At 40.0% G+C, this 17,388-nt stretch overlaps 1 protein-coding gene across 3 annotated transcripts in view; it reads left to right on the forward strand.

The window, feature by feature from the left end:
• The window catches only part of ppp3cca (protein phosphatase 3, catalytic subunit, gamma isozyme, a), a 32,637-nt gene extending 17,659 nt beyond the window's left edge, over positions 1 to 14,978 (forward strand). Inside the window, exons 5-14 of one of the 3 annotated variants that reach the window (XM_026187063.2) lie at positions 1,036 to 1,181; positions 2,475 to 2,614; positions 5,513 to 5,590; positions 5,675 to 5,769; positions 5,883 to 6,008; positions 6,092 to 6,169; positions 7,892 to 7,976; positions 8,830 to 8,927; positions 11,657 to 11,683; positions 14,124 to 14,978. In XM_026187063.2, coding sequence (XP_026042848.1) covers positions 1,036 to 1,181; positions 2,475 to 2,614; positions 5,513 to 5,590; positions 5,675 to 5,769; positions 5,883 to 6,008; positions 6,092 to 6,169; positions 7,892 to 7,976; positions 8,830 to 8,927; positions 11,657 to 11,683; positions 14,124 to 14,275 — 1,025 coding nt within the window. In that variant the 3' untranslated portion in view covers positions 14,276 to 14,978. Of the gene's footprint in view, positions 1 to 1,035; positions 1,182 to 2,474; positions 2,615 to 5,512; positions 5,591 to 5,674; positions 5,770 to 5,882; positions 6,009 to 6,091; positions 6,170 to 7,891; positions 7,977 to 8,829; positions 8,928 to 11,656; positions 11,684 to 14,114 lie in introns of all 3 variants that reach the window. The other 2 variants (XM_026187064.2, XM_026187065.2) reach the window with 2 other exon arrangements.
• Positions 14,979 to 17,388: the final 2,410 nt, after the last annotated feature.

Genomic DNA, 17,388 nt, shown 5'->3' on the forward strand with positions numbered 1-17,388 from the left:
GAGTGGGGATTATTTTACAACTTATTTTATGATTGATCCTCACAGTGTACAACTCGGAGTTATGACGTGGGCAGAATATTGGCTACTGCATTAAGGCTCTGTTGACCATGTTGTTATCCTTGCATCTATTCCTGCGATTCCTCCACATCCCACAGCTATTCTCATGAATGATAGGCGTCGCCACTATACCTCCACATCAGCACTCACAAAAAAGGGGTCGAAACCTCCCTCTGTGTAATCTTTTACGCAATAAGACAAGTAACAGACATAGAGACTTGCACAAGCGGCAGAAACAGCGGCTTGCTACAATGGATTTGACGGCAACTTTGTTGTGCGGTAGATATAATGCAGCTCATAGCCTCATGAGCAAGCGCGATACAATGACGACCTGTTTTATTTAATGAATACATTATCTTTGTTCTCATCAATAAACAGTTTTAGCATAGTTTATTATCACCAAGCACACTCATCTTATCTGTTATGGTCTACAGCCCCATGACGTCGTTTCTGGGAAGACATGGGTTAGTGTGCGGAGTCCAGAGTTAACCTAGATTCATAAGATGGCATTAACTCTTTACTTTAGCTAACTGCAGAAATAGCATTTTCCTGTTTCTCATCCCATGAGTAGTGTTTCATTGTTATTCCAACTAAGCATTAAAGATGTTCATTTACTAAAACATTTTCACAGAGTAAAGAACTTTAATTTCCAAGCTCAAAGCTCCACACTCCCCTTTATGACCTTAAAGTAGCACTGTCTTCAAACTGGCACTCGCATTGTACTGTCCTGGCTGCTTCTCCTCTATAAGGCATGGACTTCCTCCTGACCTAATCTGACCCTTTCATTCTTCTGCAAGTGGCGCTGTAGAAGCTGTCTGGAAACAATCACCACTGGCACAGTTGGCAGGGCAGCTCTGCTAGCCGCTCATAACACATCTACCAAACCTTTGCTGTAGTGAGCAAATTCAACAGACTTTTTGCCATCTTTGGCAGCAATTATGACCTCAGACTGAATCCCAATCTTTATTTTTACTGCAGGTAAAATTAAATACTCTGAACGGGTGTATGACGCCTGTATGGAGGCCTTTGACTGCCTGCCCCTCGCTGCCCTACTCAACCAGCAGTTCCTGTGTGTACATGGTGGACTCTCACCAGAAATCAACTGCCTAGATGACATAAGAAAAGTAAGTGATCGACCGCTGGCTTGTGACATTATCAAGATCTGCCTTTCAAGTTAATCTCTTATATGTTCCAAGAATATGTGTTAAAGTGTCAGCTCTAATCGCAGATCATTCACTCCGTCATGCCTCATTACACGTGATTCTAGCTTTGATGTACAGCCTGTTCCACTGTTGGCAGGTTGAAATCCAGAATGGGCATTTCCTGTCTGTGCCATGGATGCCCTGGTCAAACTGAGGCAGGACAACCAATATGGCTGTTATTGAAAACAAAAGTTTTACAATAAAGTGCACATTTAACAGCACCAGAGGGTGACATGAAAACACAGTAACATCTAAATTAAGTCATCAACTTAGTTTACTATATTTAGAACGAAGGCAGGTGGCACGGTGGTTAGCACTGTTGCGCACAGCAAGAAGGTCCTGAGTTCAATTCCACCATCAGGCCGGGGGTCAGAATGGTTGTCTGTCCCTGTGTGTTGGCCCTGCGACAGACTGGCGACCTGTCCAGGATGTACCCCGCCTCTCGCCCTATGACAGCTGGGATAGGCTCCAGCGCCCCCTGCGACCATGAAAAGGATAAGCGGAAGCGAATGGATGGATGGATGGATGGATAGAACGAAGGCAGGCTTAAACTGGCTTCACTTTTTAGCTTTGGAGCTACGTTGATCTCTTATTTACAGTCTGTTAGAGATGGACAGTTAAAAGCTATAAATACTCGTTGGGCAAATACTTTTGGACTCTGGATAAACACTCTTCAGTCGTGTTTTGAGTGTTGACGTTACATAGTTTGTCTGGCAGAGGGCACCCTGCAACTTCCCTGTTGGCAACATACATTTTTCGAGTGCCACAAACACAACCAGGTGAACAGAACGAAGTCCAACGTAAATAAATAACACCATATCGCAAATGTTAGAGACGTGTTTTCTGTTTTGTGTGTCTGATAGAAAAAAGTATTAGGAGATGTGTTGGCATATTGCTGTCTTGGTCTTGGGGCTTTAGTCAAAATAAAAAGGCCAGAAATTGTTTATCGGTTTTTATTGTTTAACATGGGTTGTAGCCTTTCACAAGCTTCTCAGCTTGTTACACTAGTTCTGTCAGCAGGGACAGAACTAGTGTAACAAAGCGAGTTCGGTTAAAAATGCATTTTTTCAGTTCCTTCCATGTCATTTCCATCGAGGCAGTTGAATGGAGTGCTTTCATGTGAGAGAGTCCATTTCCTTGACTTTGTGGCTTTAGCCACTTTGTCACAACCAAACAGTTCCTCTGCTAAGCATGTTTGTATTTTGTGCTCTGCAGTTAGACAGATTTAAAGAGCCTCCAGCATTCGGGCCAATGTGCGACCTGATTTGGGCAGACCCTGGTGAGGACTACGGCAGTGAAAAAACATCAGAACACTTCAACCACAACTCCGTCAGAGGCTGCTCTTACTTTTTCAGGTAAAACTGCCGCTTTTAGCGTCACTGTTACGCTCTGCACAAGCACTGCCCTTGTAGAGCACTTTAATAATAATAATGAGGAATCGAATTGAAAACGAGCTGCATCGCGCAGGTCACAGGTTGTGGATTCATTGTTTTATAGGTCAATCAGCTTATTGAGGCACTTTCAAAAATGGCCTTCTCAAAACAGGTTAGCAGATAAAAACAGCATGTTCAAAATGGGTCAACACATTCAGTGTGCCTCTACAAAATAGGTCAACAGATTCAAAGAGCTCCTTCACAATATTCTGTGGAAATGGGTCCATCAATGGTCAAGAGCAGACAAACATGTTAGAGATTTACACATTTAAATGGCTTGTTTAGAATTCTGTGGGTTTAAAGATACAAAATGCTTATTCAGAATAGGAAACAACAGCCAGGTGATTACGTGTAATAAGATTAGAGAGGAAAAATTGAACAATGCCTATCACAGTCCTTTATGACAAAAAATGTTAGGCTGAGATAAGCTAAATCAGTTAGCTTGGAGCTAGTTACATCAGCTGTGTGCAACTTGAGATGTAACCAGCTTCCTCAGTAAGTCTGTATTAAGTGAAGGTAAATGCATCAGTGAATTAAGAGATTGCACCAGACCTTACCAAGAGATGGCAGCTTAGGGGAGTTGGTCAGCCACTTTGGATGGACTTATCATAGCTTTCATTTTGTGGTCTCCACGTGACAAAGTAAGTACTTTTAAGAAACTATTTAGCTCATATTTGGGAAAGACTTTTGTCACAGCGGTTTGCAGTGTTTCACACATTACATATGCATAACTCACAATGTCAGAATGTCTAAATAAAGGTTTCTTCCTGTTTAGAATGTGGTCAGTTTTCAACAGTCTTTGAGACTGACACAAAAGTTAGCCAAATACAATAGACGACCTGCATTCAGCGATGTCAGCGACTCTACACCTAACCTAAATGTAAAACACTGTAGTTGTTATGCCGACTGTCAACCTGCCTTGTTTGATAAATCCAGGGAACAGTATGATGACCTTCTACTCCAACAACATTGAAAGGATTGCTTTTTTCCACTGGTGTATACTGCTGTCTGTTTGTATAAACAAGGTGACGACACACAGGCAAAGAGCAGTGATGCCTGCTTGTGATGCAGTCAGTGTAAATCTGAGCTAACTAAGGCCTCAGTCACAAAGAACTAGAGACCAGTCAGCGACCATCTGGCAACCACTTTGGTCACGACCAGCTGTATGGAAAACCCTCCTTCCGACTGCTTTGGTTGTCAACAGGTTGCTGTGTTTGCCAAACGTTTGCATGGAAGGCGCCAACTTGTCTGCAAACACTTACACACTGCTCACTAAGCAGTAGTGAAACATGAAAAGTGTGAGGCAAACCAGAAATGAGGAATGTTCACCTTCAGACTAAAGGTTGTTACTCTGGTTTGCAATGCAAACTACAGGTGACTGCAGAGATCTGCTAGCAACCAAAGCAATCACAATGATGTTTTTGGTGCAGCAGCATTCTGTTTGCAGACAATTTCACCTTTGTTTTGGTTTCTCAAAGTTGCCAGTGTGTTGCGGCCTGTAGGCCCGTGTGACTGATGCCTCATAAAGCTAACATTAGATTGATAAAGCAGCATCTCAATTATTGTAAAAGTATAACAGGTGCTAGCATAATTTTACATTTTTGTTAAAATGCTGTCTAAACCACTAATTAGATTTTTTTTTTTATGTTTGTATTTCACAAAAATAAAAACTAAATATCTTAACTGATTGGCTAAAAGATTGTTAGCACAAACTTTGGGATTGCTGCTAACTCTGAAATGCAGAGCTGTGCAAGAAAATAAATAAAACATAGATACCTTGATAAAGTTTCGGGAAATAAGAACACATTTATACTGAATATAGACGTGATTTGCTGGAGGTTTTGTGAAAGTGTGTAGTCCTTGAGTTGATAACTTTTGATTGGCAGTGCTATAGACATTTCCTCCTTTCATGCATATCTTAAGGTGAAGTGATTTTGTTTAGCTGATCCCTAGTTTAGATGAAATAGTCTAAGAACTGACCAGTTTATCAAGTGTTAAACCAAAGTAATAGTGATAAAACACTCTGTTTTGTCTTGTGTTGCAAGTCCCTTAGAGCCCAGATTTACTTACTGATGAGTTGAGCTAGAGCCAAGACCGTGGAAGGAGAGGTTTTAGTCATCAAGATTTCCATCAAAAGAACTTGAAAGTAAAACAAGGTTTCCTTTGATGAACCTGCTGAATGATTATTTAACAGCTGCTTGCAGCATGCTCTCATTTATCTCTGCATCACTGAGGATCTCTCACCTGGTCTTCTTTTAGCAGCACTCACAAGTGTTCCTCCAACATCCCCTCCTTTGGTGGTTCTGAAGTTGCTGAGTAAATGGAACAAATAATTGTGACTATGATTTTGCCTTAGTCGAATATTAATACTGGTCAAAACATTTAAGTCTGCGTGTCTAAAGTCTGTTCATATTGCCAATATCAGAAACCATTGGGGCTGGTTTGATGTTGCTTTGTTTATTCCCAATAATTTCCAGAGCTAATGGATTAGTTGTACTCTAAAATAAAGTAGCTGTCCTCATCTAGCCTCTGCTTGGTCTAAACTTTTTGGAGAGGCCAGCCAGTGCTGCTGAATCCCATAAATACACCAGAGCAACCGCTGGATACTGTGCATCTTTAAACTCTGAGCTCAAGAGGCCAGAGGGCACAACATGCTGAAAATAAACGTGAAGGCATCTCCTCAGGCCAACAGTCAATTAGTAACTGATCTTAAGAGGCCTCACGCTGCTCCGTCTAATGGTTTAAATTTGAACTACGCTTTGACCCCTCTGTTAGTGGTTTTAACTGGTCCGCCTTCTCTGTCTCTTTCTCTCTTTGCAGTTACTCAGCAGTCTGTGACTTTTTGGTAAATAATAACTTGCTGTCGGTAATAAGAGCCCATGAAGCACAGGATGCAGGGTAAGTGGTATTTTGAAAACACATTTCCAGCATTTGATGATATGGAACATGTTTAATGGGTCACTCTTATTTGCGGCTGCATAGGTATCGGATGTACAGAAAAAGCCAGACCACAGGTTTCCCTTCATTAATCACAATCTTTTCAGCTCCAAATTACCTAGATGTCTACAACAACAAAGGTCTCTGTCTTTTCTTTTTTCTCATACCTCTCTCATTATTGTATTTTTCTTGCATTTACCTGTCGTCAGTCCTTCAATGTCGCCTCCCATCTCCTCCTCTCTTTCTATCCTAGCTGCTGTATTAAAATACGAGAACAACGTGATGAACATCCGACAGTTCAACTGCTCCCCGCACCCTTACTGGTTGCCCAACTTTATGGATGTCTTTACGTGGTCTCTGCCTTTTGTTGGAGAGAAGGGTACGTCTGGTGCCGAGTTTGGAAAAAGTGGATTGGAGGCCGACAACGATTCTTGTATTGAGCTTTCTATGATTCATTTACAGTGACGGAGATGCTGGTGAATGTACTCAACATTTGCTCCGACGATGAGCTCATGTCAGAGGGAGACGACCTTTATGAAGGTAGGTAAAAAAAAAAAATGCATGTCTATTATTACTGAAGACAACGTTCATCTCGAAATGTTTCTGATGAATACTTTACTCTTTACTCATAAATATAACCAATGGACTGGGACCAGTACAAAAATAAAACAAGAAAAAAACCCACTAAGTTGGGGAAGGTTATTAGTGAGAACTGCCAGTGTGTTTTTCCACAGTGGTAATCTCACTAAATTGAGAAGAAGCTGAAATGAAAGCATTGTCATGCAGGCAAACTGTTTATTTAGCAATCTTTGGCAGTCCACCTCTCTTCCTAACACAATACCTCCTGGTCACCAGTCAGTAATACGATCAAAGCTACGACAAGCCGATGTGATGTCTTTTCAGACTTTTTTATACGAGGGCAATCCCAAAGGTCAGGTCTGCTATTGTTTTAGAAATACAAACAACAGTTAATTTTCCATAATATTTACAGATTCGCCTTCAGGACAAATGTTCGTTCAACTTTGGGAGCAGGTGGTAGTCACTGGGTGCGTAGCCCAGACTGTAGGGCGGGTGAGGGATGAAGTTCCAACCAAAGTTTGGCAGGAGAGCGATAGTTTGACGGTGACGTGTGGATGCACGGTATCATGGAGAATGCTTATGCACAGTGCGCAACTGTGTTTTGGGACCAAAAGGGGGTATTATTGGTTGACTTTCTGCCTGTTGGGACCACAGTAAATGCTGACAGGTACTGTGAATCACAGGAAAAACTCAGAAGGCCATTTCAGAACCGGAGAAGAGGAATGCTGAGGAAAGACGTAAGCATTCGCCACCACACTGCATGTCCACACGTCACCCGTGATGTAAATATTGTGAAAAAATAAACGGTTGTTTGTATTTCTAAAACAATAGGAGACCTTACTTTTGGGATTGTCCTCATATTTACCGGTGACCACATACTCATAGTGCTCCTAGAATCAAGCACTTTTACTTGGTGATGAACCAGGATAATGTGTCCTGGACACAAACTACTCAGTGGGTTTGAATTTTTCTTAGTTTGGACAAATACATCCAAACAATGACAAGACAACTTCTCACTTTCTTTCTGTTCTTCACACATTACAGTAACCTGTGAATTGTGATGGATCGTGAGCTGGATGAGCTACTAGTCACATTGTAGACTCTGTTTTTAGTACATTGTTCTCTAGAATTGTGGCAATCAGGAAACAAAGGAAATAATCTTTCTCACTGACACACATCAAAAATTATTTTTCACAAATAATGGGGTAAGGGCATAGTTAGGATTATTATCTATGGTGAGTCAGACCTGAGAAGGTTAACACATTTATAACATGTATCAAAGCTAAACCTAGTTTAAGGCGTGTTTTTTGTCTAAAAATCCATAAATATAGGTGGCCTGCTCACCTGTGCACATGTGCTTAGGTTGTAGACTTTATACAGATTCATTTCTGCTTCTTCAGTGAATGAATATTTTAATTTGGCTTTTAAATTGGATGAAGTGATAATGAGTCCCGGCACTCACTTAACTGACATGGAATGCTGGGAGGTGATTTATGTGTAGCGCTTAATCATAATTCAGCCTCTGTCACACATGGCTGATGCTGAATAGGGAGTTCTGGTCCCTGAAGTACACGCACTCTGCTCTGAAACGAACGCGTGACCAAAGAGGGCGAAGAATATCACTCCCACGGGATGGAAAGTGCGGTGTGCTTTGTCTTAACTCATACTACGCACTGTCTCCAGGCGGCACCTCAGCGATGCGCAAGGAGGTTATTCGGAACAAGATTCGTGCTGTGGGAAAAATGGCCCGAGTCTTCGCAGTTCTCAGGTCTGCCTTGACTTTGACATTCTCTTTTTTTTCCCTTCTTCTTCTATTTTTTTAAATATAATCCCAGTTGGAAATGCTTGTGTTCATGTATATATGCTAAAGGGATTTCAATGAGCTCAGTGCACTGGGTCATCACAATACCAGAAATAATTTGCAGGGCACCACATTGCCAGTATGCAGCAGGATTGGTGAAGCTGAGTTTGAAAACACAGCGTTGGCCTGCTGGGATTAATGAGCGGGCACAAGATGAGTCACGATGCACCTAGACTCTGTAATGACATTACACATTATTCCAGATTAATGGCGCTGCTGCTAGCTCGTCACACTGCTGCAAGTGGACAAGCAGCCTATTTGTCAAACGCCTCCGTATGTCGAATACTGAAAGGGAGAGGGGGGGGTAAAAGAAGGCTAATGACACTTTTTAAAGGCACAGATGTCTCTGTAGGATAAGAAAAGGTGAAGTTTGCCTTTGAAGTGTCTCAAAGTTTCTATAGAATAAAAAGCAGAGGACCCATTAAAGGCAACATGTTAACATAAAAGTGTGCTAACACAAATCTGTACACTAAGAACCGAGTCTTAAAAATATTGGTTCAGCTGCTAAAATTGACACAAGTTGTCAGTGACCCAATTACAGAAGCAGGGCACATGCTAGCAGGTTGGCTGGAGACAATTAGTGCAGATAGTCCATCGAACCAAACAAAGACTGGATGAGACGGAGCAGGTGAAACATCCAGTGACCTCATGACCTCGTGGTTTGAAAACCGCCTCTAAACCACAAGGTGTGGGTCGCTGCGCTTGTTGAGACCTAAACTGTGTGTGCTCTTCATGCTCCTGTGTGTTGTTTTTGGACTAGGGAGGAAAGTGAGAGTGTGTTAACACTCAAAGGCCTGACCCCAACTGGAACTCTTCCAGTGGGAGTGTTGTCTGGGGGAAAGCAGACCTTACAGAGCGGTAAGTGTTTCTTATACTGTGTAACCTTTCCACTGTGTCCATTTACCACTTAGCTCTAATTAGACAGGCTCATTTCTTCACTCTGTGTCACAGAGTCTGTTTATTTAAGCACACCTGATTTTCCCCCTGTTTTTGCTTTTATTACACACTTAGCTTTTCTTGCTAAGATTTAAGTTTAAAGATTGGCCTTATTTTCTTGTGGCAGTTATCCAGTTATCCTAGCCTGCTTATCCATGCTAATATATACATTATACACTTGCTGACATGTGAAGCAAGTCAGAAGAATGGTGGTTGAAGTATTACTGTCAGGACTCCTGACTCCGCCCTCTGATACCCTGATGTCTGTGGGTATGTGTAATAATTTTTGCAACTAAATTAATTTATTGCCATTTTTTCCCTGCAGTTGATTATGTTTATTCTGTAGCAATGTTGCTTTCATTTCACCTGATTAGTTGGATGACTTTCAGGTCTTTGCTCCTCTGTTATATTGGCTTCAAACTCTGATGCAACATTTTGAGTGTGAAGTCATAAAAACTGACATATTTCAATATGTTTGCTCTAATTATTGTTTTTTTTTTTTAAATTGAGTCATCTCTAATGGGCTTAGCTGTAGAGTTAACATTCACAAAAAATAAATTCCTTTGGTTTTGTTGCAACTAAACTAAAGAAGCCACAGCTTCTGTGTTGGGGGTTTCCTGTTACTGAAGAATAAACCTGGTAATTTCCTTCTGTTTGGGTTGCAAAAGAGTGTGGAAAATACGGACATATCTGTGCATCTCAGTGACGCTGAAGAGACAAGTGTTCAGATACATTATGATACAGCCCTATACATGCAAACATATGTCACAACATGTCCTAATATAAATACCCAAAGAAGTACCCAGTGACATTTTAAAACTGCCAGGCCATTCCATCTCAAATCAAAAAATTTTAAGAACATTTTCTCCAATATCCATAAAAATGTCACACTCCAACGTTTGGATATATTTGGATATATTTTGAAAATGGTCCATCGACCTGTCACTCGCGTTTTTTTAAACACTTTAAAATCTGAGGCCATTTTTGAACATTATCTTTAATAGTTTTTGAAATATTAAAAGTGCGAACAGTTTTCTGAGCTTTCCCTGCCATAAAAATGAGTGAGAGTCTTTAATTTAGGGACGATAAATCACAACATGTCTGAGTTAAAATAGGACTTAAAAGAAAATTGAAGTCTTTGAAAGTCCCATATTTGAGCAGACACTAACCCCCCAAAAACTTACACATTGCAAATGAAAATGTTTGACAATTTCTGAATACCATAGAATTGTATTTCACAATAATGCAAAAATGACCATGTTTAATGTACAATAATGTTTAATGTGAAGTTTTCAGTCACAGAAACTTTCATGCAGGAGTGAGCAAGTACGACAAGTTGTATCATTACAAATATCAGTAGATAGCTTCTAGATGGTCTTCTAATTATAACTGAGAAAATAAATTTGTTAAATTACAGATTTTTGATTTTTGAGACCTTCTGTCCTGGATGTGTTTTATAATTCAGTAAAATTTAATCGGCCAACGATGATTTGAGATGGGATGAACCTGCTGCCATGTGGGAGACTTTTTCTAGAACAACTTCAGTATGTTAAAAAGAAGCATCCGAGGATTGTTTTCAGCTTTGTCTGTGAATATCTGATACAGCAGCTTCACCATTCGGTTATAGTCTCTTTGAAGGGTTCGAGATCAATGGTGGTATTCCCGCCACAGGAAGCAGTGTCAGGACTTTGACTGCCCCCTGCCTCCATGCGGCAGAAAGCTTTGGGGCTGAGCCGTGGGCCGGCTGGTCGAGGAGGTCAGCCTGTCACCTGGAAGTGGCTGCTGACCCTTTGATCTAAAGGTCAGCACCAGGCCTCACCTGCCACAGGACGTGCTGGGAGCCATGCTCTGCCATGCTGGAGGCTCACAGAAGTTGCAGAGCAATCAAAAGGGAAAACCACATGTTGTGACCTTTCTGAGAATGTCATTGTCCATGTCTGTTCCCCCAATCACAGCTTTCAGATCAGCTAGGCTAGTTCAAACAAGGGGAGCAGGGGGCTGTGTGTATTTTTATCCAGTCCTCCTTGATTCTCCGATTCTTGTTTGTTTCAATCTTGATGATAATATACCTGTGCATTTTATGAACACATAACATCATTGCTGCACTAATTAAATCCAGTTTGCATCAAATTTAAAGGAGAAATATTCGTCGTGTTTCCAAAAGCTGTAAAAATTATTTTAGTTCACTTTGGCATGAAGCTGATTGTACATGTGTAAATGAGTGTGTTTCTAAAGGGAACATCTGACTGCATGTGTGTTGAGCTGGACTGCCTGGTCATGGTTGTGCATCTCGCCCCCATCTTAGACTCTTAGTGTTTAACCAAATCCCCCCTGGCTCTCCACACCTAAGTCCTCGTGACCCTTTAACACCAACACTGGCTTAAAACTCCAGCAGACTTCTTCACTCTAACCTTTCCACCCAATCGCCTAAGTGTTTTGGTGACGCTTCACAGTTGCTATGAATTTTTGCCTCCCTTTGAATGAGCCGTGGGTGTTGGCCTATATTCTGCCATCTGTTTCTTCAGATTATCCCACAGGGGTGTTCAGATTTATTTTTTAGTTTATTTTTTTAAACACTGTTGTATTTGCTGTCTCTGGCTACTTTGATGACTTCCTTTTCCCCCCTCCTTCCTCAACTCCCATTAACATAGCTACCGTTGAGGCAGCTAAAGCAAAAGGTATGCATTGGCTGTTTGGCTCAAATCCCCCTGTCTGTGTTTTGTGTGTGTTGTTCACCCTTTAACACAGACCCACTCCTCAAATATGTATTTTTCCCCCTTTCTGTTTATTTCTATTGATTATTCTGTTATAGTGAATCCCGTTATTGCTGGTTGCTCTTGCATCATCAGAATCTGTTGATAACACTGGTTCTGTCATTGTGAAAATCAGCACTAGTGTTTTCTTTGACAGACAGAATGAGGTGGAAACAGCAACAGAACATGAATTGAAACAAAATGCTTGAATGAGAAAGAAGTGAACATAAGTAATCGCCTTTTTGTAATTGCTGTGTTCTCTTTGTAAATACAGAAATCTTTTTTCTAAAACATTTTAATACAGGCAAAAAGCAAATTTGCACCGGCACTAATTAAGACTTAGACTATGTTGCTAAAATGAGATTCAAAAAGTGTCAACTACCACTGTATAGTTTAAAGCTTTGGAGGATTCAGGTCAGCATTAGCTAAATCAGGCTCGTCTCTGTATGTCTGAAAAATAAAGACTGTTATAAAGAGGTTATGTATTTTGTTTTGTCGATCAGGTTTAGGACATGATTTGTCCTTTGTTGATAAGAAGTCCCTGGCTGTGGTCACATAAGCTTTTCTTGCCAAGTGTGGCTCCCCACACAGAGAAAAGCCTGCTAAGACCTGGTTAAGATAAGACCGGGGACATCCCTGTCTGGGATATTTTCAGAATCTAATCCTGTTGCTCCGTTTGGCTGTTGCTACACCGCTCGTCTCTTCTGGTCGACAGTGATGGTTGGCGGATCAACAGGTCTCAGTTATCTCATCAAATCCATAAAATATTCTATTGCAGAAGACATTAACAGTTAACTTTGTAGATGAGGTAAAGCAGGAGCGTTACTTACAAATAGTCATCAACCTTTTATGTCTTGTTTATCAAACAGATGAGCTCAGATAGCTCAGTTATGTTTCAAATGTATTCATTTCAATTGATTTTTTTTTAAGTAAACCTTTTAGGCCATGAAAGCGTACGTTAGACTGTTACCACTCAGAGTTACATTTACCATCAGTCTACAAATTTTAGTATCTGTTCATTCACACCTTTTAGATAAATATTTCAGGAATGCATCCTGTACTTTTAGGGAAATATTATAATTAATTATTTTGTGTAACTGTTATTTACTTCTGTAAATATGTCAGCTACTTGTCCTTTGCTTTTAGCTTATTATTTGATATTTATTCACAGCCATAATAGAAACAATATCATTTTACAATTTTTATCAGTCTAAGATTACTTATCTATTAATTTCAACCACATTTCCTGTATTTTAAGCTGCTTTTTGACTAAATTAAAATATAAATTAATCTATATTTAATTAATTAATATGTTAAATATTTTACATATTGACTGTTTTAATTTTAGACAATTAATTTAACTACATGGTGTTTGCGTTCGCCTAATCATTTCACTTATGTAACTATTACCAACTTTACTAACACATAACCATTCATTTCAGATAATTACCGCCCTATGTAACCTGTATTTTTTGCTAATTTTTTTAATTATGCATCAATTACTTTTAGCTAATTAGGTGATGTATGTTCTTCTGAGCTGTTTTATCAACAGTTAGCTAACTACATCGGTGCACAAATGTATTTTATCACATCATGTTGAGTGTTAACTTTTATCACTGGGATAAGATTATTTTGGACATTGTCACAAGGACTAATATGTCTTTGTACCATATTCATTATATCAAATCAAAAATGTTTTCAAATTGGAATCTTTTTATACAACCGTGTGACCGATGCAGGTCCAAGTACCGCTGGTTGGAAATGGCAAAACTCAAAGTTGATAAATTCAATTATTATATTCAAGGAACTTTTTTTTTTTTTAAATCACAGACATCTGGTTGTGCAAGAGTGGCCTTGAGGGTGTTTTTTGTTTGGTTTGTTTTTTTAATATATAATTCCCATATAAAGTGTTAACCACTGAGTTTTCACTGTCTGTTTACTTTGATAAAATGAGTGAAATATATGAACTGTCTCTTACAAGTTTGCTTTTCTATTTGCACTTGTTTTCTTTCTGGTTTCCTTGGCCGTTTCGGGACATTAACGTAAGTCTATAACGTGTGAGGTGTTTAATTGGTGTAGTTTGTCCCACTGGTGCTTGAACGTTAGGAGTCATTATTTAGTTGTGCATGTGTTGTATTTACAGATCATCCGTTCTGTGATTAGCAAATACTGTGTTTATTGCTCACCAAATGAAATCCCACAAGGAATGCATTTTGATTGAGGGTGGCAAAGAAAATAAAAAAAGAGAAAGCTAAAAATGGCGGTTTACAGTGAATACTTGCTGTGACGCACTGCTATTACTAAGCTGTTTCTACCTTCTTTTAATTTTCTCTTTGGTCTCTTTTCTGATTTTTAGCAATTCAAGGCTTCTCTCCCTCGAGGAAAATTCGCAACTTTGAGGAGGCGCGTGGCCTAGACAGGATAAACGAGAGGATGCCTCCGCGCAAAGATGGCCAGCAGCCAGATGGAACCACAATCAACACCAACACCCCCAACAAGAACGGCACTGATGGATAGGCAACTGAAACACTACCCTGCCATCTTTACACAACCCACACCACCTGAGTCATAGCCCCCAACTGCTCTCTCTCGCTGTCTCTCTCTCGCTGTCTTCATCTGTCTCCTCTGCTGAAGCTGCATGTCCATCATCTGCTCGCCCACAGCCGGGCAGTGAATGGAAGCAGACACATCAGTGGATAAAAACAAAAGGAGCCGCAGTGCTGGGAAAGCACTACACAGCTGCTCAAGAAAAGACAAACATTTGACTCTTTTATTTATTAAAGATAAAACCTATTAGATATATTGTGTTATAGCAAGAAATTACTGAATGAAGACATTTTACAGTCGAAATGTATTCTGTCCACTGAGGCTATACATGTCGAAACGATTAAAAAAACCAAAACAAAACAAAAAACAGGATTTTATAAATTGAAGTTGGTACCAGTAGATGAAGATGAGTTTTTAGTCATGTTAAGTTTGTTTTTTGAACTGTTGTTCTTCATGTGTTTGATAAGGGAAAGTACAAATACTGTAGCCTCGTCTGGGTCTTGCGAGATTCTTCCCGAGACATTTTGGACACTTGAGGTTCTACATACAGTATGCCTATATGTACATCAGTCAAAAGATAAATTGCATATGTATTTAAAAAAATATGATGGGAAAAAATATTAAATTCTATCTTATCTAATAACAATTTTTAAAGTAAAAATTTCTATGTGAAGACTTATGTCTTTAAGACTTTGTCTTATTTATACAATTTGAAGCCCTAAAGGTGGTTGTTTTTTGTAAAGTATTTTGTTCACTTCCAGAGGAAACGTTTTCCTGTATTATGGTTTGTAAATGACACGGTTAAAGTGAAGGATTAACTCTTTATGTGCAATGATAGTTTGTATTTCTGGCTGTCTTGTGCTGGTTACGACGTGTTCACTTGATGGCAGCTAGGAAGTTCTTGCTGCCCTTAACCCCTGACCCCCCTCAAAAAAAGAAAAGTACAAAGCATGTCTTATTCTACACAGCAACCAGACCCATTATTACTCCTCTCTGGGTTTGAGCGCCGCACATCAAGATTACACTAAAAGGACCAGATTTCTCTCCGGTTATTGGCCAGAAGAGGACCTGCATGTCGTACTCTCCTCAAAGCAGACTGATGTTCATTATTGCATAGGAAACTTCAGTGTATTTAACTGAAATATGGCAGTTTGATGTGATCTTTTATTGTAAAACACTAAAAAAAAAGGGGGGAGGGCGGGGCATGCTTTTGGGGGTTTACCTTTGTTTCTCAGTCTGTATTAGTGTCTCCATCTACTGTTGATTAGGCAGTATTCTTTTAAATTGTGATAACCGTGCATATCGAATAAGGGAAACATTTGACTTGCAGTGAAGCAACAGCACTTTGACGTTGCCGTACTTAAATACGATGGACTGAGTCATTCCCCCCGGCAGGGACAGCTGTCTGTCAAGGCCTAACAGTACTGTAATCATCTCAAGCTTGGCTGACTCACATACCCAGTATCTTATTTTTACAACCTATGGTCACACAAAGGTGGTGAACCATTAACACCTGCTGAGATTGCTGCTGTTGCTTTCTCTCTCTCTCTCTCTCTCTCTCTCCCCCTCCCTCTCTGAAGTGTTCAGCAATCCAGCTCCGCTCTGGTCTGAACATCTCCACTTCTCGCCGGCACTCCCAACCCTTTAAGACCTGCTTTCTCTAGGACACACTGATCTGACTCTACTGGTGCTTCGACACACCTGACTGTAATTCAGTTGTCTTTCTGTCACTCATGGAACGGAGACATAAGCTTTAAGATTTGCTATTCTGTCGCGAGTTTAACCCCCCCACACACCGCTTTTTGCTTTTATTTTTTGGAAAGAAAAAAAAAGCACGAGCCATTTGCGTTCATGTGCCATGCCACCTTGGCCACACATGTCAAACTCTGATCTGTGTGAGTGTGCTTGTGTGGATGGTGAACAGAGTCCAGCCAGGAGGCTTTTGAGTCTCACGTGATTAAAGATGACGTTTCTTTATATCCTTAAATTTTCCAAAATATTGTTGTTTGCCATTATGTTCTGTAGTTTCTGGGAAGGCTTCCGAAAGTGTTTGTTTTTTGTTTTGTTTTATTGGTTTACATTCAGAACTGTGATGTTGACATTTATTTTAAAGGTAAGGCTTTATTGGGTGAGGCATACAGTATACTGACCTCCTGTTAGGTCCTATACATATCTTGCAGAATGTTAAAAAAAATGTTGTTCATCATATCAGATCTTATAATAGCTGTAAAAAAAAAAAAAAAAAAAAAAAAGGGGAGGGGGGAGATTAAAAAAGCTGTACCGTATTTGTCATGCGAGGCCATGAAGTCTTTTATGTAGATGTATCACTTGGAAAAAATAAAATGAAAATCAAATACAGTGATTTATGTGACTTCTCTGTTGTATTGAAAAACCAATTTTTTTTAAAAAAGCTCAAACATTCATTCTGAATCACCAACATGTTCTCACTCCCAAAGCACTTACTGATCAGCAACAAGAAATACTGCTCGGGCCTGATATTGTGTTGAATGAAAGTAACTGTTGTCTAGAGCATTTCCACAGATGAGGTGAACAGCACCGGTTAGCACTGTCACATTACAGCTATAAGGTTGGTGGTCTGAATCTACTGGGGTCCTTTTATACCTCTGCAGGTTCAATTCACTTCAGTTTTATTTATACAGCGCCAAACACAACAATAGTCACCTCAAGTCGCTTTATATTGTAAGGTAGACCCTACAATAACACATACAGAGGAAAAACCCAATAATCATATGACCCTCTATGAGCAAGCACTTTGGTGACAGTGGGAAGGAAAAACTCCCTTTTAACAGGAAGAAAACCTCCAGCAGAACCAGGCTCAGGGAGGGGCGGGGAAGAGAAGGAAGACAGGATAAACACATGCTGTGGAAGAGAGACAGAGATTAATAACAAATATGATTCAGTGCAGAGGTCTTTTAACACATAGTGAGTGAGAAAGGTAACTGAAGAACAAATACTCAATGCATCATGGGAATTCCCAGCAGTCTACAGCTATTGCAGCAAAACTAAGGGAGGATTCAGGGTCACCTGATCCAGCCCTAACTGTGCTTTAGCAAAAAGGAAAG

The sequence above is a fragment of the Astatotilapia calliptera genome, chromosome 12 (assembly GCF_964374335.1).
Source record: "Astatotilapia calliptera chromosome 12, fAstCal68.1, whole genome shotgun sequence".
NCBI classification, from domain to species: domain Eukaryota; kingdom Metazoa; phylum Chordata; class Actinopteri; order Cichliformes; family Cichlidae; genus Astatotilapia; species Astatotilapia calliptera.